The 22,163-nt window shown below is 38.6% G+C and overlaps 2 protein-coding genes across 4 annotated transcripts in view; one reads left to right on the top strand and one right to left on the bottom strand.

Moving 5' to 3' along the window:
* The window catches only part of scml2 (Scm polycomb group protein like 2), a 27,434-nt gene extending 10,770 nt beyond the window's left edge, over positions 1-16,664 (bottom strand). For 2 of the 3 annotated variants that reach the window (XM_087172762.1, XM_087172763.1), the window contains exons 1-7: positions 16,577-16,664; positions 12,018-12,106; positions 11,675-11,743; positions 11,085-11,155; positions 10,017-10,251; positions 8,025-8,113; positions 7,248-7,491 (exon numbers count right to left, since the gene is read on the bottom strand). In XM_087172762.1, coding sequence (XP_087028888.1) covers positions 7,248-7,491; positions 8,025-8,113; positions 10,017-10,251; positions 11,085-11,155; positions 11,675-11,743; positions 12,018-12,039 — 730 coding nt within the window. In that variant the 5' untranslated portion in view covers positions 12,040-12,106; positions 16,577-16,664. Of the gene's footprint in view, positions 1-7,247; positions 7,492-8,024; positions 8,114-10,016; positions 10,252-11,084; positions 11,156-11,674; positions 11,744-12,017; positions 12,107-16,572 lie in introns of all 3 variants that reach the window. The other variant, XM_023401688.2, reaches the window with a different exon arrangement.
* Positions 16,665-18,956: 2,292 nt separating this feature from the next.
* Positions 18,957-22,163, top strand: part of cdkl5 (cyclin dependent kinase like 5) — a 42,440-nt gene continuing 39,233 nt past the window's right edge. Inside the window, exons 1-2 of the mRNA XM_023401679.2 lie at positions 18,957-19,060; positions 20,896-21,295. Coding sequence (XP_023257447.1) covers positions 21,259-21,295 — 37 coding nt within the window. The 5' untranslated portion in view covers positions 18,957-19,060; positions 20,896-21,258. The remainder of the gene's footprint in view (positions 19,061-20,895; positions 21,296-22,163) is intronic.

The following is a 22,163-nucleotide window of genomic DNA, read 5'->3' as shown; positions in this document are numbered from 1 at the left end:
GTGTGGTGGGTAGGGAGGAGGGGAGTTGAGCCCTTTATTCATGTTATCTGTAGGCCATATCGACAGTCTACATCAGTCACCTGCTTCTCAGCAAGCCTCTGGGGGAGGGGGAGATGACTGGGGATAGGGGTTAACGGTGGGGCTCCAAGAGCGGATTGGGGGATGGGAAGAGGGGTGGGTGGGGTAAAAGGTTAAACTGGATCAGAAGGGTCCTGATTGAAACGGGTGAAAAGGTTCAAACTCTTGGAGTTGGTGCACACATAAGCAAGCTTTCTCTCAACACACACGCACACACGCACGCACACACACACACACACACACACACACACACACACACACACACACACACACATAGCCTCTCACGGCCCAGAAGGAGGTCCCCCTCAGTGTAACCCTAGCCTATTCAGACATTCCCTGATGAAAGATGGCCAGGTTCAGCGTCAGGAAACAGTGGCATAGTCGGATATCACCCCAGCTCTGGAACAATGTGGAGCAGAGCAGTGCGAGGAAGCCTGCATGGGAAAAGTCCCTTCAGTCAAAGACATCTTAATCTGCTTCTGAGCGGACAAACGGGAGCGCTAACGTTGCACACTCAAGAAGTAAAATAAACTCTTTGATATAAATGAGTTAATAAAAGAGATATCCAGTGGTTTATGGATATATAATTATTTGATATATCTTGTCAGGGCCCCCACAGAGAATTTGATTTGTTTAGCCTTTTACGACCAAAATTCACAGACGGTCGATGATGTTGAAATAAAAGAAGGTAATACATTAATACATTTGATATTTTAGAAAAGAACACACTGATATACTTTGTAGTATTTTTGTTAAATGCATTACTAACCACCTTGTTTTTGTCGACATTAATCAAGTATCTAGAAAATTAAATGCATGTCTGAAAGGTAATTTTAAAATGCAGAATATAAGCTACAAAATGTTTTATTCTGCCTTAAATAACCAAAAAACACCATCCACTGTGCGTCTGTCTGCTAACAGAGGCACGCTGCATCCTTCATGCATTATTCAGAAAGCATTATCCTGCATTTTGACCCAATTTAACAAAGACATATCACACCAAAAATAAAAAACGATTCTTACACTTACTGTACAAAAAGGAAAATAATTAGACAACCAATCTTGGCTTCCTCAGTAGCTTCTTACAAAACTGTGTAGCAGGGTCACAACAGGGCAATCTTGATGAAAGCTAATTAGAAATTTTAAATGTAGTAGTAATTACAGAGTCTCTCACTCCTTCTCTCACATGCACAGCTGATTATCAGCTCATTAACACCTTACCCAAGCCCTACTTATTCACTTACATGCATACAAACATTGTTGTGTGGTAATTTACATTAAGCTTTCTTCCTGTTGTTTTTTTTTTCTCTCCAAACTGCACTCTCACACAGGGTAAATCTGCAAGCACAGACCTAACGCTGGTTTCATGACAGACTTTGACTGTAGCTTAGTCAGACTTTAGACGTCTAAATGTGTCTGTTGTATAGTTCCTGGGGAATTGAAGACTTAAAAAAAAAACAAAAAAACAATGCTGACTGAGAAACCAAGTCAAAACCATTCAGCTCTGTTTACTCCAGCAGAAAATGTTTGTCTACTGGAAGATTTCAACAAGGACATTTCACAGGGAAAATGTATTGAAGAGTTTAACGATACAAAAAACTTCCAGATGTATAAAACCTCAGGGCAGAACAGACCTGAGCTGCTGCGGCTTCTTATTGTGGCGGGACTCTGTACTTCTGTTTACTCGCCAGTCAGGCTCAGGATGGTTTACAAATTAAACTAATGTTGTTCACAACAGCATTTCCATTCAATTTAGGCTTAATTACTTTGAACGACAATCTTCGGCTGATGTGAAGCATCCATGTTTGTTTGGTTTTCAGGTTCAGAGTGAGCCTGCTGCTAGGGTGGCTGTGCAGTCATAAAAAAAAAAAGAAAAAAAGTGAGCCATTGTTTTTGTGAAACTTTCCAACTAGCATTACACAAATCTAAGAGCTAAATTATGAATGCTATGACAATACAGATCAGTCTAAAATATCTTCATAAAACTGGCCCCTGGTGAGCTCTTAAGAAGATACAAGGACGTCACATCGTGGCAGCTGCTCTCACCCACAAGGACTAGTGTTTCATTGGCCGGACAGTCTTGTATGGAGCTACATTTGAACTTTAATGTCTTTCTGGTGCATTGAGACATAAACACCGAGTGGACGCTTTGGCTACGTTCACACTACTACGTTTTCGTCTTAAAACGCATCTCTCTTGCTATACTTTTTTTCGCCTCCGATCCACGTTACTCCTGCGCTTTCGAGCACCAAAAACGGAGACTTTTGTTGGCCCCGTTTTAGTTTGAAAAAATCTGGGGTTGCTGCGTCGTCTGCTGGACGGGCGTAAACAGAGACCTTTGGAGGCGATGACGTAGACACCCGTGGTCGCTCCCCCATTGGGTCTCAACAGCCTTGACTACAAGTGGTGAAAGCGACATGGATCGCGAATTACAAGCGCTACTGACCTTGTTGTTTTTGCTAGCAGCTGTTGTGCAGTTACATTCTGCATTTTAACTCTGCAGCTGTCTTTGCGGTTCCTCGTCCGTAGTGTTTATTGCAACAAATCTACTGCAGAGTTTACGCTCTGCTTCCTGTTTACACTGCGCATGCCCAGTGTACATGATTGCTCAGGTATGTATGCGTTTTGAGTTGTGATAGTCGTTTCTGATACGGAGCTAAAACGCTCGTCTGGACACACATTGTTTTTGTGTGAAAACGCCTTTTGAAAATGAAAATGTGGTAGTGTGGACGTAGTCATAACATGACTGCCTCACAGCCTGAGGACTGACAACATGCTCTGACAGACATGTAACTGCTGTCATCCATCAACTAAGAGGAGAAACCCCAGACAAACACACACACACGTGCACACACCTCAGATTGATGAAGCTTGGTGTTCTGGGAACTTTAAGGCCACATGTTGCTCAACCAACAACAGGGTGAAGGGGAGGAAAATGCTGGATGGTGAATTGATGTAACATAACAGCGAACATGAGAATGATTGCTGTTTATTACACCTGCTAAACTTTATCAAAACCTCCAGTTTCAGAATGAAAAGACTCACTCCACAGCCATTTGTCAAAGTGATTTTGATGGATGGCGAATGTCTAAATATCTGCCAAAGAAACTAAACAGCCAAACCTTGAACATTAAGCTTCAGCGTTAGAGCAAATCACATAGCGACATACTCCTGTAACTGCTGAGCGTAATTACCATATAATTACATCCTGATTGATAATTAATAGTTCAGTGCTGCCTGCACGCTTTAACAATATCAATTAAAGCTCTAATTTCCATAGACACATACAGGAAATGTTTTGTGTGAGTGATGTTCGGGGGTCCCGCATGGTGTCCCTGGAAAAATTAGGACGATATAAAAACACACAGAAGGAAGTGGTACAATGTTTTTGTTATCTCAAGAGGTCTCAGACAAATTTGCACTTACATTATATTAGGTTATTAATATTTCAAAAGCAGCTATTTTAAAAGCATTTAAACACCAAATGCCACAGTGGACTTCAGCAGCAAAAGCAGAAGAATCTCCTGCAAATGAGTTTTAATGAAAAAGTATTTATGTCACAGATCCAATAAATACATTTAACATAAACTAACATTAATTAAAAAGCTAAATGGAAATAGGTTAACTGAAAAGTTATCGCTTCATCTGTGTCATTTAGGATGACAGCAGCACGTCTTGTTTGTTTTTCAGTGTTTGAAGTTTTTACCGCGTCTGACATTTTACTCGTGCAGTTTCTTATCTAATTTAAGCACCAGTGCGTTGGCTTTAGCGGCATCTAGTGGTGAGGTTGCGGCTCGTAGCCAACTAAATACCACTCCCATTCCCAGTGCGTAGGAGAACTATGGTGGCCTTCAGGTAATGGAAAAATGTGAAAGGCCCTCTCTAGAGCCAGTGTTTGGTTTGTCCGTTGTGGGCTACTGTAGAAACATGGCCGTGCAACATGGCAGGCTCCATGGAAGAGGGCCTTCCCCCTATGTAGATGTGAAGGGCTCACTGAAAGCTAACGAAGAAATCACAATAATTTTATTTTTAGTTTCAGGTGATTATACTTAATGAAAAAATAATTAGGAATATTAAATTGCATTTCTGAAAACAAAGCTCACTAAATCCCACACTCTGGTCCTTTAAATATCTTCAGTACTATTTTCTGTTCTTACTATTATTTCATCCAATGCCTGATTTTCTGTTGCTTTGTTTTCATGCTGCCATCTTAGACAAGTTCCCCTTTTTTAAGAGGTTCCCAACCTCAATGGGACCTGATCAAATAAGGATTTATTCAACAAAAATACAAATAAAATAATATTCATGTTTCCAAACTTGGTCAAAGAACAGCCGTCTTCTACAAAGGCACCGGCAAATAAAATAGCTTATTTGAAAAGTCCAAACTAATACTCCAACTGTACAGGCAACATAACAAACATTTTTCCTGGTAATAAAATTGGTAAGGTAATAAAAAAAATTTATGATGATTGATTTTGGGAGCCTGCTTACACTTACTGCTTGCACGTGAGTTATTCTTGTTTGTGGATAATTCATTAAGGATACATTACTAAGCTAACAAGAATCTGAGGTTTTTATAAGATTTTAAAGTTTATAATAACATTACAATACTTTCCTAAAATAAAATGACCAAAAAAACACGTGAGAACAATGCGTAGATTTATTTTGGCAACTGGTGGTATTTCCCTGCACGTCTCAAGAGATATAAGATATATTTTTCAATGAAAAACACAATTATTTTTCTCCAAATAAACTGCATTATAAGAAAAAAGGTCACATCTTAAATATCTTAAATATGTAATTACTTCACAATGAAAAAAATGCCTTTAGATACAAAATAGGACAAATAAGATGTCCCTACAGAAGACTGAAGTATTTCTTGGTTATATTAGATGACGTACGTCCTATGACTCTGGGAATGTGCTACTATCTTTGTGGAAAAATCAGCAATTGTTGTTTTTCTCCAACTGCCAAGCTGCTTTGTCACATCTATCAAAAGAGCAAAATGGAGCCAAGAACAGCTCAAACTATCACACATAAAAAAAACTGCCTGAGGTTATGTTAAGCAGCACTAATATATGAGAACAAGAACTGAATCTGGAATCTATTCAAGCGACTCTGCAGACTGCAGAGTGGAGGTCAGAGCTGCGGGTCACAACCCCACCAGCAAAGCCAGACAAGTCAACACGCAGCAGAGGAAAAAACACACACAGGACGCACAAATGAAATTCAGCCCTCAGCAGTCGCAAACTCACTTGGTTTTTCCTAATTTCTTCTACTTTTTACCCAAACCGGACAATAGAGCAAACATATTCAGGTGTTGACAAAACTTAGGGTCCTGGTCCAGTAAATGTCCAGTAAAATCACTTCCACTGCTCAGCACTCACTGGAATAATTAATGCATAATAACCCTAAAATATAATTAACTGCTAACTAATTAATGAATGTCACACAATGGTATTATGATGTAGTATTCATCATATTATAAGAATAAAATAACAAACACTGACACAGTTAATAATTATGTCATAATTACTACATTTTTTTTTACTTCTGTAAGATTCCAAATGTATATAAAATGGAATATTATTGATTACAATTATTAGTTAGTGCATTAAATATTTTACATAATCAGTGGTGAATGTAACATAAAAAAGTAAATTCATTTACAGTGCAGTTTTTTCATTTTATGCTACTTTATACTTCAACTTTACAACATTTCAGAGACCATTATTGTAATTTTTACCCCACTACACCGATTTAACAGCAATAGCTACAAGTTACACTGGAGATAAATATTTTACATACAAAACAAAGATGCATATTTTCAGATCAAACGACACAGATGTATATGAAGCAATTAAAATTAGCTCCAGCTACAACGATAAAATGCTGTTTATCTTTTCTTTGGTTCACTGATGTAACATCCTGTTTATATAATAAGGATAATTCTCATTTTAAAAAGTTTAATATTTAAGACATACGGTACTATTAAAAACATTACTGTTTATTATTTACCTATGAAAATGTTTTTATTTCTCTGACTTTGATCAAATTTGTTGCTCTCAAATAGTGACCTGTTACCACTGAAGATGTTAACTCAGGGTCTAGGATCATATGAAAATCACACACACACACATACAAGCCCTTCTGGGAACTATGAAGTCTTTTTTTTATTACTTGTGCTTTTAAATAAACAAACTAAACTCAACTAAACTAAACATTCATGCGTGTAGAAACAAACAAACAAACAAAGAAGTGTGAGAGGGGCATCTTATCTGATCAAGAGTGTCTGAGACATATTCTGATACGAGGTGCAAACTGTGACCCACTTCAATGAGACCTCGTCACAACAAGGCTTCCTGGATTCAAGAAGCTCTGAACAAGGCTTCTCTGTCTCGACAACAGCTCTAGTCTGGCTCCCACTGCCTAACACAGCTGAGGAGAAATATGACCCCCAGTGCCAAGGCTGATGAAGGAGTGCAGGAGGTCAGAGCACAGAACAATCAAGATGGATTTTGGCTTCTCAGTCTTTGCTTCACTCGAAAAGTCAAGAGCTGAGATGTCAGTGGCCAAAACTCAACATACAGCCTGTAATGATGGCGGGGATACATCAGCGTTTGTGCTTGTGCTGCTCTCTAGTGGTGAGAATTGAATAATGTCCTTTTAATATCAGTGATGCAACACAAATCTACAATCAAAACAAGAACAATAAAATAGTTTCTATTGACACAAACAAGCTTTTAACTTCTGATAGGACAATAACTTAAAAGTAATCTGTAGGACTGAACAACCATATTCTGAAAATTAAATGAGTCTCAGTCAAGCAGCACCTGAGCAGTAATGTCCTTTTCTATTCTTTATGTTATATTAAGCATAATTATTTATAGCTAATTAGACTATTTATTCGATTTTTCACAAAATAGGGCACATACGGGCAGAATTATAGCAGTTTTGTCTTTTTCTGGATCCATATTTATGCATGATCCAAATTATAATGATATTATCAACTTTATAGTACCTGTGATACCTGTGGTATCAGCGCCAGTTCTATCATCTAATGTTTGTGAGACACAAAACTGCTCACAGCACGTGGAACTCACAATCTCTCCACAATAACTCCACACAATGCACAACAAGAAAAACACTACAGGCAGAGGAGCACTTACAGAAGTTTCCGGGCGGCTGCAGGCTGTGTTTCGTCAGGGCGCACCAGCCGACGGGGAAGATGTCTCTGGAGTCGAAGGGGCACCAGTAGTCAAAGGCGCCTCGCCAGCCGTCAAACATGACGAAAATCTCCTGACCTCTGACCTCTCCCACTGTGGCGGGACAAATCAGGTAGGGGTTCTTTCTGTCCACCGCCTCCAGCTTCATACCAGGCTGGAAGTAGTTTTTAGCAGGGCTGGCTGGTTCCTAAACACACAAACATATGTATACATATAAGTGAGCAAATAAATACTGTGATGTGAAAAATCTCTGTTTTAAAGTCAAACAAAAAGCAAAGTAAACTCTGAACTGAGTCAATCGCATTTTATAGAATGTCCTTTTTAAAAAAAAAAATCAATATTAAGTCAGTAATCATGAAAAAAAATATTGAAAGCAATTTAACTTAATGTACAAATGACAAAAAAATTCATTACATTTTTATTGAACTAAACAGCAACATAAACAAACTGTTTTTCTGCCTCTGCTGGCAAAACACTGTGATAAATAAATACTATACATTTTCACTGGGACTGTGGCTGAACTGTATGGGGTGTGATTTGTGAGTGGCTCCCTCTTGTGTCTGTGCTGGTTACTGCAATAATAATTTTCACTGAAAAATTTAAAGATAAACTCTAAATGCCGTTTCGCTCTTTTTCACAAAATCTAAAAATTTAAAGCTAATAACCCTCAGTGCAAAGTTATGGCACCTTTTAGAGTATCGGCCTTTAAGTCATCATTACCTTCTTAAAAGCAGAGGCAGGAGCCATCTCTGCTCCGCTCAGCGTCCGCAGGAGGAACATGGGCCACGAGGAGGCATTCATCCTGAAACCTGCATACGTCACAACAGCACCATTAATAACAAGATATCTAACCCTTTCACATTTCTTGGTGTATCAGTCCATTGTGGGTAATGATGCAAATCATTGAGCCTCATCTCTTTATGTTAATACTGGATTTCTATAAGAGTTTTGGATAACACTTTATTTTACAGGTCTGTAAATTTCAATTTATTTCCAAATAATCTCCTCAAAAGTTTACTGGAAAGAATCAGATAATTTGTAATTTGTAATTTCTACCTGCTAAACAAGCACAACCTTGAGACCTTTATTCAGAGTACAGAGAGTAGGTCTTGGTTCTTTCTAGGGAACTTAAAAGAAAGTAAGTCATTAGGAAATAGTGGACCTGTAAAATACATAAATAAATAATAAATCATTCTTATTTTTTCCATCATTGTGATGAAGCACTTTGACTTGTTGGGTATTTGTCAGGTATTCCATTTGTACAACAACTATAAATTTGTACACATTAATATTAAATACATTCACCATTACATAATTAGAATCTCACTAATCTCTACTTAACACTAGTTACAGCTACATCTAAACAGGCTGATCAGATCTCTACTCCAGTTTAAATCGAGTATACAGTAGCCATGCCAACAAAGTCCATGTGTAAAACTTTTCAACAGAAGAAACTTTGATACGTCACAGTAGGAAAAACACAGGTGTAAATATTAAAATCAATGATGGCTGAATGACACCTGTGCTTTTTCTACTATAGATGCCGGGGTATAAAAAGACTGCCACCAAGTCGGACACTTTCTACTTCCCGTAGCAGCAGTGAGTTCACAATAGTCAGTTTTGGGCATATAAATATGTATGTATATATATCTATTAGTCCACACTTTCTACTTCCCGCTACGGGAAGTAGAAAGTGTGGACTAATAGAGAAACACAGAACACCTGTTCTATTGCAAAATTGTATCATCAATAAGCAAAATGCAAACACATTGTACACTTGTGTCACAAGAGCACTGCGCAGCTGTTCTGCTTTTCTTTTTTTTTTTATCTAAAACTGACCCTCAATATTTCTGACTGTTCTGCAAAACCTATACACACTGTTATGTTGTTCCAAAACATTTTCAGGCCAGACACACGTTTATATTAGTCTTCTGAAACTCGTGAAATTGAATCTAAGTAATGTTTTATGAAAACATCAATGGCGTTGGGTTAAGGTGTATGTGAGAAAAATCACACATTTAATACCTGCTATAGAGCAACACTTTCAGAGACCAGATTTTTATCTCTTTCTGCTTTAATTGAACCATACACTTGAGAATACTATGAAAAAAACAAGGGCCACCATATTAACAGGGGAGTGAAAAGAAAAGAAATCTGAAGGATAGAAATATGACCTATAAGGGCTTTATGATAAACTCCTGAGCTTCACTGTTTTTACAGCTTTCTTGCTGGAAATGAAAACTATAGTGTTCGGTGCCCTCATGTAAAAGATAAGCTGTGAAGAAGGAGGAAATCAAATAAATTGCATCTCCTTTGTGAGAGAGAACCATAGGAGATAACGGATCAGACGATCTTAACACAAATGGGATGGAAAAACACATCACACGTCATGTGTGTCAGTGAAGCTTTAAGCCAATCAGCCAATCACGTTCTGTCGTCACAGATTTGGTTCACAGTTGGTGCAACCGCAGGAGAGAAACTGCAGCCGCTTTTCTCCTGCAAGTTTTAATGTAACCTGACATGGTGAAAGCACCAGAGAAAGTCAGACAAAATTTAAAACCAGTGCATTTATCATACAATGATTAAGACTTTTGTTTGAGAACTGTAATTATTCAAATGTTCCACTTCTCAAACAAACTCTGAATTGAAAAAGTCAGATGAAAAAACATGAATGTCTCAGCGTTGGCCAGTGACCAGTTGAAAGACGCTCACCCAGTGGTGGCTGCAGCATGTCTCCGTTCCTCTCGCAGGTTCCTATTGGCTGGATGTCCGACGAGTCGACCAGCCGCCAGAAGTCGTTTGTGTTGTCGCTACCATCCAGACGCAGGCGTAGACGAGTACCCATCATGCCCATCACCGTTGCAATGCACACTGAGTTAGAGTTGCGAGGGTCCCGTGCTTCAAGTTTCATACCTGCTTTGAAGTCGTTGGAGGGGGGGATTCTGGACTGTAGAGGGACACAAAGACCATCGTTCACTGTGACGCAGTTTGTATTGTGAAGAAATTTTACTCTACTTAAATACCAGTATGATCAAATATCGAAGGAGACATTGTTAAATTGGGATTTCATTTGAGTTGCTCAATTAAAAACACCACAGTAAAAACACTGGACATGGTCTTCACCGTGTCAGATCACTTATCAGTTTTCCCAGTGAGAAGGATTGTTATAATCTGACAGGTTAGTTTACTATGCACACTGGGACTTCTAATTCTAATTTACAGTAAATAAAGGATAAGGCTGGTAATTCTTTCTAAACAAATCCCACAAACAGACCAAAACCAGCCATATATTAGTGCTTTTCTCAGTGCTTGTGTGTCTGTGGTACTCAGCCCATTTGTTCCTTCTGCACACGTAAATCTTTAAAATTGACTGAATGAATTTCCAGCCATAGACCAACAGAACCTGTTTATTGTATCTTATTTTAAAATACACTTCCATGCCCATGTTCATTATAATGAAGGAAAATGTCACTTTTTAAATATTTTTTGGACAATAAGAGACTAAGATATCTCCAGCTTTGGCTGCACAGACAACATTTTTAGATGAATCCATTTATTGTTGGTTTTGGTCTTTGCTCACAATAAGAAAAACATAGAATAACACCACACATATCCTTTGAACAGCACCTTCAACTAAGCAACACCTATTTACACAACATCAAAATGAACAGGCTTGTCATATGCCACGGCAGACTGCATTTAACAACTTGCATCTAAGGAAACAATACAAAGGAAATAAATGATATGGAGCCTTAAAAATGCATGTCAATGATCAGCTACCTGTTTGAAGCAGGTAGGCGACGCTGCAATGGAGGAAGTTTCTCTCAGGTAATCTTCCCAGCTGAACGGCTCTAGCGGCAGAAACAACAGAAGCAAACAGGGTTAAGCTACAGATTACTGAAGAATTGTTACAGTAAAATGAGAGAGAGAGAGAGAGAGAGAGAGAGAGAGAGAGAGAGAGAGAGCACAGTAGAGACAACCATTTACTACAAGTTCTAAAATGTACTGCAATGAGTTAACCAAAACACAGTTTACAAAACATTTTGTTGCTTATAAAAACACTTTTTATGAAGAAATTAAGCCACAAAGCAGTAACCAGAGTTTCATCATTTTACAAAAAAAGAGCTGCTCATTATATGTTTGTTTATGCTACAGATGCTAAATCTGCACAGTTTATGGAGATTTATAAGAAAAGTGCTTTTTGTTAACCCATTCAAGAATTTACAGAAAAGCTGATCACTGTTAATGAAAGCATTGACACAGAACCAGCTGACTGAAAAAAGAAGCTATTAACTCAAAAAGTTTTGTATCAGACTATAATGAAAGGATCAGCAATGAAAAGGAATAAGCCAGAACTCAGAATTGCCAACCATTAGATTTGTCGAGGGCAGAGCCCGCTGTGATGCTGCTCCGTCTCTCCTTCTTCTCCTCTTTTTGATCTGAAATCAAAACGGTGATTGAACCGCTCATCAGCCTGGGAGCTTCAAACACGCACACTGTAATTACTGTGAGAATGAAGGCATAAAACCTGCGTCTGTAATACTTCTGAGTAGAAGCAAAATAAACGTCAAGCATAGCAAACACCAAAAAGGAGAAGTCTGGGAGCATTCTGAGCGTTTTTTTTCCAAATTGGTTTTTCAGTCTGTTAATACATTTGCAAATCAATCTAAGTCCAACAGGACAAGCAGCAAAAAGCTCATTGTGAAGGCCTACCTCTGTGTGGTGTTCGGCCCATGATGACCAAACTTCAACGTGCTGCTGCAGAGGAGGTGAAGTCAGACAGACCGTTACCTACACAAACACTGCAGAAGAGACAGATACAGAACAAAAGCTTCATCCAGAATATTCAAAAATACCAGAATACACAGGCCGACTCTAATGTACGTTCTCATTCTCGTGACCTATTTTATTTGACTATTTCAAATCCTGTATAAATGAGTTGTGTTTGTTTCATATGTTGTGTTAATGCCTTTGTTGTTTCCTAATGTCCTATGTTAAGCACTTTGCCGTGCTGTTAAAACGTGCTATACAAACTTGAACAGTGGTCATTTTATAATATATCTGTATTCTATTTCCTTTTATTTTATTTTAAGGGTTGGTGATATTTTTCGTACCGTCAACAAATCCAATGAAAACCCAAATACATCAACAATGAGCTGATTGAGCCAACAAATCCTGTCTGTGAGGCCAAAGCCTGGAATAATCTATTCCTCTGCACTATTAAAAACACAGTGAGCTGCTCTATTGTAATGAAGGAACACATTACCATGAACACTTGTGCTGTAGTTTGTTTTGACTCTGGGCTAAAAATATAGTCCCCAACAAACGCACTATTTACTCCTGTTTGAGTAACGTTTGCTGAAACCTACAGAGCTGAGCTCTTTTAGAAAGCTACTTCATCCTTTTTAGAAATTAAGCAAAATATTTGTAACACATTTGAAGTGATTTTTGTCTGCAGGAGGAATGAAGGAGCTCCAGGGAACAGTACTGCAGACTGGGTAGGACAGTTGGAAAGCAATGTGAGACAGACTAACATACTGCAGTTAAGGCCTTTTCAAAGACTTTGCTGACAATAATAAAAACAGAATAATATCATTCTTTAAGATACCTACATTCATAATCTCATAATCAAAGCAAATCTTCCATTTGAATATACTGATATTATACTACAATACTGTTTTGCCTCAGTGTGTTTGCTTCAGGTTTCATTCTGTAACTGCCAAAAGTGATAGTTATAAATATTTTACTGATTGGATTACCATAATCCTACAACATCTCATCCGTTACTCACAACTGGGATATAAACTCATATTCTATAATTTACTGAAACTTTATACATCAAAAAGGACAGCCATTATAAAAAGGATACTTTAGAGCCCAATAACAACATCTAATCGTATTAATTGAGCAATATAAGTATGATACAGCATAAACACTGACAACGTGCACACTCATGCTGATGAAAGGGGAAAAAGTGTCCTACAAATGGTATGTGACGTCCACATGAACTCCTCAGGTCAAAATGTTTCAGTTAACAGCTTTGCCACACTAGTAACACCTACTTCTGATGTACTGCAAGAATAATTCATAAAATAAAACTGTTACCAAACTGTTTATGCTGAAAGTCTGCCCCAGAAATCCAGATCAGGTTCACCAAAACTCTCAGCGCAGTCCCCCTGCCTACAAAGTCCGTACATAGCGAAGGCTCAAAATGAAGCAGAGGTATGATCCAAGGTAGCGGAGCATCAAAAAAAAGCGATATATTCCAAATGAAATCCAGAAATTCAAAGGTTAAAATCACTCCAGAGGCCAGACAATGTCTCCTCTCCTTGGGATTTAAAATTTTAGCATCTGCAATGTATTGTGGCTGTCCCTCCCTCTGAGGAACCCTCTGTCTCTGCAGCGAATCCCATTGAGTCAAAAGGAGCCATAAAGATTCCAAGCTGCCATAAAAAGCCATTAAGACGTGTGGATGTGGGACATCTGCTGGCTGACATGAAAAGGATTCCAGCTCTGCTCCTCGCTCAGCTTCAGACTGGTTCAATGTTTGCACTGGTCTGTCTGCCTCACTCAAGAGGGTCAGACAAAACCGCGCAGTAAACCAGGAAGCACTTAATTTTTACGACCTCCATTTCCACTTAGGCTGCCACTGATCTGGGATTAGTGTAACGTTTACAAACCTGAACAGTGAGGGGGTCTGAAAAATGACCCGAGACCTGGTCGTAACTTTTGTTTGATGAGCCGTCGAAGTGTTGGTGATACTATTTTTTTCCCTCACTTTATAGTTAACGCAAATAGATTTTTGTTATAATAATAAAAACAATACTTTAGTGCATATATTTAGGTTGCATTTTTAAATATTTTACTTTATATGGATATTTGATGCTCACACAAAAACTGTTATTTCATTGTTTTACTTCACACAGTATAAGTATAAAGTATCTGAGAAGCATTTTCCATTGACACCAGGGCTGTAATTAATGATTTGTTTCATTACTAAATCTATAATCAGTCAAATACTTCTACAATTAGTTAATTAATAATGTCTATAAGTCACCTTTGGAACACATCTTCCAAAGGTGTTTGCTTCATATTGCTTAACTTGTCCGGCCATCAGTCCAAAATTCCAAAAATATTCAATTAATAATGAAATAAAACAGAGAAAAGCAGCAAATCCTCACATTTAGAAAGCTGGAACCAGTATGTTTGGCATTTTTGCTTGATAAATAACTTAAATGATAACCAATTATCACTGATGATTCATTTTCTGTTGATCAGTTTTCCATAAATCAACTCATTGTTTAAAAACTAACTGATCACATATGCATATTTTTTTTTTTTTTTTTTTTTACATGTTTACAGAATCTAACACAAATATCTTATTTTGTAAATGAAAAGATGATGTTTCCATTATTATTATCCACAGGACATGTGCATATACAGTGATAGTGGATATTTTTGTGCAGGTAGGAAAAGAAATAAAAAAGGGCCTTAACTTCACTGAGAATTATTTATGGTAATGGAGTCAAAAAAAAAGTATCAAAATATCAACACAAGCCAAAATAAAGGTTACTTTGTTTTTGGACCAGGGGGCAGCCAGTAAAAACAAATGTCACTTATCTTTCCATAAAAGGCTATTAACTGATTTTTGCCTCTTCAAACTTCAATAAGAGTTGCAACTGTTTACTATTTTCATCATTGTTCAGTCTGACGATAATTTGCTTGATTAACTGATGCATTGTTTGGTAAATGAAATGTCAGAAAATTGTGAAAATGCCCATCACAATTTTCTATATAGGACAAAGTGACATCTTCATCGCTTGTTTAGTGCGACCAACGAGATCAAGACCTGAAGATGTTCAGTTTACAGACAAAAAAAACAAAAAAAAAACCAACAAATCTAGGAAACAACTGGTCGATTAACTGACGAGTCGACCTGCTACAACGAAAAATTATGTTAAATTTGAATCCAAACCGCTACAAACACTATTTGCTGCTTCTTGTCTACCCAGTGTGAGGATTTGCTGCTTTTCTTTGTTTTATGTGGCTGTAAACTGAATATCTTTGAGCTGTTTTAATATGTCCTGATTGTAAAGACATTATATTGACAAAATCATTCATCTATTAATCCAGAAAATGATTGGCATATTCATCAATAACGAAAACAATCACTAGTTGCAGCTCTACACCCGAGAACCTGCAGCCAGGTAATATTTGACAAAAGCATTTACAGAAGCATAAAACAGAGAAAAAGCAGCAAATTCCCACATTTTAGAAGCTTGAGCCAACAAATGTTAATATCTTATATAACAACTGTCTGATTGTCACAATATTAAGCGTAGACTGATCCATCAACTAATCTTTTTTGCAATTAATTTAAATAATCAAGTCTTTAAAAAGAAGTTGACAAAGTTATTGTAGGTTTAAATCAACACATCTTTCTGTTGACTACAGGGGGAAGTTTCCTTTTTTCTTTAAAAAAAAAAAAAAAGAAAAAACCGTGACAATAGTGAGATCAAAATGCAAATCCAGACTGGAAACTGTCTCCTCAGCCTCGCCTGCTGTTTCCTCTGTCAGGCAGGACAGTTTGGAGACAGGAGGCTGAGGATCACATTACTGTTGCTGAGAGGCTGAGGGGTGTGAGCCGCTGCAGGGCGTCACCTCCAGGATGGTAACTTAGGCTGTTCTTTCATCAGTATTTTTCTTGATAACATCACTGAAGATGTGATACATTAAAGCTCAGTGGAAGCAGGTAGCACGTACGGCTGATCAATGACAGTGTTTTTCTCCCCCCCTGTTTCATTTGTAGAGTCCAGATTGGGATGAGAGAGAGACTAAATGAGCACAAGATAGAAATGAAATGTGAAGAAAAGTCTGTGACGCATTTTCATTTGGGTTATGGTCACATTTAGTGGGCGGGACAGGGCTCATTATACAGGCTAAACACTGCTAACGTTACATTACAACAACGGGGCGATGCTACGAGGCTGCGGGCTCGCGCCAAACCGTTTCTTAGTTGCAGTGAAATCCTCTGCAGGAATCCGGTAAACAGAAAGCAAAGGCAAATCTGCAGAGTTCAATGTAGCTACTGTACGCACCGAGCTCTCGGGCTGCACAGACTACAGTATAAACACGCTCTGCTATCTATCACTGCATGGACAAATGGCAGGAAAAGCTAGTCAGCCTGTGACTGCAGCCCGGAAAACAAACGAGCGAGAAACCTTGTCTTTCGCAGCACATGAGAGTAATAATGAGACATGAGCCGTACCAACCGTGTGAACAGGGTATTTTGATGGGAGATTCCTCACTTTCTATCAGATGCAAGCCGCCATATTCGCTGCAGCTCCGCGCATGTCCACCACGCAGTGCTGTAATTCATATTTTTCCACTGGAGGTTAAAAAAAAAAAAAAAAAAAAGAAGAAAAAAAAAAAAAAAGCAGAGACAGAAGGAGAAGATAATTGATTAGTCGTCTTATTGAGACCGATATTGTTTCGTGTCGGTGTTTGATAATAAACTATATGTCATGTGGAAACGAAAACAACGAACATTTAGGTTGTAGCTTCCTGTTTTGCAGGAGAAGGTGATGAGAAAGACACAGATGACATAAACCTGCAGGGTCTGGCCGGTCAGATGCATGAGGGGGGGGGGGACACAATATTACAACATACACTAAAGAATAACATGAAATAAACAGACCGTTGTAATATTACGATGAACCAGCACAATTAAGAAAAACAATATTAGTAAATAATTATAATTAAATATAACATAATTTTGACCCATAAAAGTACAAATAGTGTATAAATATTGTGCTACATTAAAGCTTTTACCTAAGTAAGAAGTATTATCAGCAAATTGTAGCCTACTCATCATTTATATATGGTGCTTCTTAGAGTGATTATTATATTGATGCATATAAATGTAGCCCATTGCATAGTTTGATCTGTAAAGGTGCATCATATCTCATTACCTTTATGGATTGTAACCATGTGTTTGTTGGTGGATGTATATTGTACTATTTTGTGTACATTTATAATCTGCTGTTTATGAATTTTGTAAGAAATGTTGGTTTACTTTACTTTTAGGGCTTTTAAACCTCTAAACAGGGAGGACAGATAAAAGCCTTTTAAACTTTTCCTCAGTCACAGTTTGATCAGTGTGCCCTGTCTCTGTCAAATAAACTAACTAAATGAATAAACTTAAGTTCTCTGGCATCAGTAAAGTCAGTCCTATTTTATTTTAAACTTATAATATGTTTTGTGTCTGAAGTGACCGGTAGTGTAATATAGAGGAGTGAAGAGTGCAGTGTTTCCCTCTGAAATGTAATGAAGTAAAAGTATCAAGTAGAATATTAGAAATTTGAAATTTGTCTGAAGTACAGAACTTGACTAAATGTATTTAGTTACTGCTGATTATTATTAAAAGATAACCATTGAATGATCAGGAAATGTTCTGAGTGGATTGCTCAATAACTCCACATACATGAGAACCTCTTCCAACAGTATTTTATAAATAAAAAATTTGGCATCAAATTTAGTTGAGAACGTTTTTTCTTCTTTGACAAGGACTCTGGCCGTAGAGTAACACGTACTGGTGAGTTAGGCTACACTGTCGCATCACAAATGCCACTTTGGAAATAGTTAACATTTCAAAACAATAAATGATCATCTAAGAAATTATGATGCATTGTTGAAGCTTATTCTATCCAACACTTTATAAAGTACTTATATTATTTACATGTCACGTCAGCTACATCAATAAAAAAGATTCTTATATGCAGCAATCCAGTATCCAGTTAATAACATTATGAAAAGGGCCCTTTTGAAAAGGCTATTTTTATTTTGAAAAGCACATTGTTCTGTTAGTTATGTAGGTTCATAGGCTACATACAGTAGTAATATTGGACCTTTAGCCTGTAGTTGTAATGGAGTATTTATTTACTTTACTTTAGAAATGGTCCTCCATCACTGGCGGTTGGACAGTGAAAATAAAGTATTAGTTCATCTGAATACATGAAACATTCTTGTCAGAGGTTAAAGCAGTTTAACATAATCATTGTAATGGCATTTTTTATTTTCTTATTTTCTTGACAACTGTATGATAATGTTGTTGCAGTGAGAACAAAGAGCCAAAAGGATGGTGTGGAGGTCAAACACAGCACACATGGCCTCTGGGAGAAGGCTGTGGCTGCAGCATTTCATTTACAAAATTAAAATAAATTAAAAAAAAAAAAACACCTTCTCATTATGAAAAAGACCTAGTGTCTGAAAATCCAGTGAATTCACACTGATTTCGCCAATTAATGAAGTCATGAAGGGGAGGTGTAGGTGGCAGAGAGTGAAGACAAGCTGTAGGAAGATTTTTTAATCAGGGACACATCACTAAAGGTGGTGGTGGTGGGGGGGGACACACAACACTATCAGGAACTGACAGTGTAAAGTCTGTGTGTTATTGGAGGAAGATTGATACCCGGCATGTTTAAGATTTAACAAATTACGAGCTGGATTCCTTTTCCATCCAAGTTTTATTTCATCGCACCTCACAGTGGATATAAAAACCACTGCCGGAACGCGCCGACGTCCGCGCTCCTATTGGCTGTCCGCAGCGTCGCTCAGAAGAATGACGATTTTGCTGCTATAAGCAGCTGATGCTGAGGCTACGAACACGGAGCCTCTGAAGAACTGTTGACGGTACATGGATACCCCTCATCGGCGTTATGCCTGCGGATTTGGTCTCATATCCATCCGGAGAATAAGTGAGTAGGATATTTGATCGTGTCACGACGCGCAGGCCTCCCCTCCTCTGTCACTCCACATGATGTTTCTTCGTCTTCCCACATCATCATTTTCATGGGCATGGTGCTCTGTGCTTCACAGATTGACCGTTCTCACCTCACACAGGCGACACATCACATCTGCAGGTAACAAGCGGTTCGTTGGTTTAATGGTTGAAGGGCTACGATGGATTTTTTTTTTCTTTTATCTTTTATGTTTTTCGCGTGCGTGAAATTATGTCTAAATGTGGGTTTATGGGTAAACGCTATTTGTGGATGTTGTTGTGCAACACTGTCGTGAACATGGTCCGTGAACTACGTTATAATGTATGCACTGGTTGCTGTGTAGGCTGAGAAACGCGTGGACAGCGATGGAATGGTGGTGTGCTCCGCAACGCAGCGATGAGAGAGACGCAGTTTCGATGCAGAGAGAGCAGCATTACTACCCTCTCTCTCTTTCTCTCTCTCTTTCTCTCACCTCATGTACACGCGCACACACATACACTCGTGCACGCGGACGCACGCACCTGCCTATTAAATTCACACTCCCAAACTCACTCATTCCCGTGGCTTTCTGTGCATGCAGACACCAACAGGCGTTTGTTGCTGGATGAATGTTTCACTCCATCCTATCAATATTTTGAGGACTTTTCACGGTGCTTTTCGCACCTTGTTTCCATTTAGCAGCTGTCTGTCTGATGGCTGCAAGGAGAAGCAGCAGCTTATCAATAAACAGACTCTCTGCTGGATCCATTTTTCAGGAACATTTTTCCTTCAGAATAGGAAATAACGCATCCTGGTTTTCTCCAGTTGCAGGTTTTTAGGGTCTATTTGCTTATTCAGATAAGATACATCAAGGGTGTAATCACTCCCCAGTGGCAGCACCATATCCTTAAATGACTAGCCATGGATGGCCTCAACATCCACCTTATCTCTTCCCCTGGAAAGACTTCGCTGTGTGGAGTGCACACTGCATAGGAAAACGCCCACACAGGCACATGAGCCAAATCAACATTAAAGTGTTTTTGCACTGCTGAATAAATCAAGTGTTATACAAATGAAGTTGGACTGATATTGTGAGAAGCTTTGATGGTTCCACTCCAACAGCATTCACATTACAAAAGAGGCATTTAATAATCGTGGTCAGTTTTTGGATGTGAGACAGGAGGAGATCTAAGCCTTTGGATATAATTGTTCTGAGCCTTTTTTTGTTTGTTTTCTTCCTAAAACAAAATAATAAGTGTGTGTAAATGTAGAATATGCATCATTTTGATCTCAGGGGATGACCACACGGATGTCTGTTTGTACCAAATTTCATGGAAAACCATCAAATAGTTGTGAAAAAACAAAAACGTTGTCATTAGAGGAAAAAATCAGGGGATCACCAGTAAGATTGATCCTCTGAGGACTGTCAAAATTTTATGGCATCCAATTGTTGCAGAGATATTCCAGTCTGGACCAAAGTTAAATCTGTGTAAATCAGACATGGCTTAAATACTGCTGCCAGTTATTATAGACTGTATTCTGACCGTCATCCTTGCAGCATCCTCCAGGTTGAATGTGGGGCTGATTGGAACAGAAGGGAGGGTGAGTGTGTGGAAGTCAGGCTTAAGTCATCCATGATTTAAATGTGTCCTCAAGGAAATGCTGCCGTCTTGTACATCTAGGCTACTTGTCCTAGTTAGCCACCATCTGTTCCAGGAGTAGCACCAGCATGCTACCGCCTGTGTAAGGAATGATGGGAAGTTGGACCTTGGAGTGACCCTTCGACAGAATATTTTAACTCCTTGCTTTCTATTTTGTTTCTGATCTTCCAGGTACGGCTGTGCGGAGGTTTGGATAGAAACACGAAACGTGAAACCTCAAGACATGGAATAGAGGGAGTTTGAAGACAACTGAAGCAACTTGAGTCAGATCCATAAATAAAAGAAAGTGACATTTAACACACAAAACAAAAAACGCAAGGCTGGAAGAGAGCTGTAGAGTGAGGAAGAGAGAAGCTGAAGAAGAAGAAGGAGAAGGAGAAGAGGAGTGAAGATGGGGTGTGGTCAGACGCTTGCCACGTTTCTCCTGGACTCTACAGTTCTATCCATCAGCCGTCGGTCAAAGCAGGAGTCTCCTCGCTAAAACCCGAGCAGCACATTTCACCTGCTGGAGGAGTCCCCACCCTTGGTGATGTGATGAATAAGTTTGAAGTCCTTGGCATTGTGGGAGAAGGTGGGTGGTTTTACACAGAAGATTTCAGTGCATGTTTGTAGAACGCGAGGCTTGTACGTACAGTTGTTATCCTACAGTTCTGATCCTGGTGATCAGGGCCACTGAGGTCATAATATTTGTCTGAATCTGGGTGTTTTACCAGCCTATGGTTCAGTTTACATTGTACAGTTGTCATGCACACATCACTGTGGTCAGGTCTTGTATCTCCAACATGTCCAGTACAGAAGGTTTGGAATGGGGTGTGTGAGCATGAGAGGTTGGAGAAGTTTGTCATAGATTAGCATGTAATCCTTCCAGACTGTCCTCACATGGAAAATGACAGAGGCATTTGTTTACCATATATTCTCAAGTAGTTTCCAGAGCTTTTATTTACCGCAACTGCAGAGAAACACAGGCTGTTTTCTGAAACAGGCTTGTATAAGACAGATATTTACTCCTACATTTCCCAGCTTTATAAGTATATCCTATCAGATTTTAGTAACAAGTCTCCCTGATCTGCTCCCATATAATACTCACCAGCCTCTGCTTCTCTAACAGAAATACAAACTATATTCTCTTACTATTTCCACTTGCTTCCCTTTTGCATTTTTCTCAACCATGGTTAAATTACTGTCAGTGAAATTCAACAATTTCAGGATTGGTGTTTCACACTGAAAACCTTCCAGCGGCTCAAAGGGCATGATCCATCCCCATCCTGCTGAGGCTTTTAATCTGCAGGAAGTGTCGGACTGTAACTAAACCATGCTTGGAAAAACAACACAGAAGAAGAGACTGAATTAAAACCAGTGTTTGTGTTTAAAAAAAAAAAGAGAAGTAGTTGGACAAGAATTAGTGCCGTGGAAATGCACACTGTGGTAAATTCACCATG

This window comes from Seriola lalandi, unplaced genomic scaffold (assembly GCF_002814215.2).
Source record: "Seriola lalandi dorsalis isolate HSWRI2012SDOR001 ecotype SW California unplaced genomic scaffold, Sedor1 jcf7180002053712, whole genome shotgun sequence".
In the NCBI taxonomy this organism is placed as follows: domain Eukaryota; kingdom Metazoa; phylum Chordata; class Actinopteri; order Carangiformes; family Carangidae; genus Seriola; species Seriola lalandi.
This window is presented reverse-complemented; position numbering and strand designations above follow the sequence as displayed.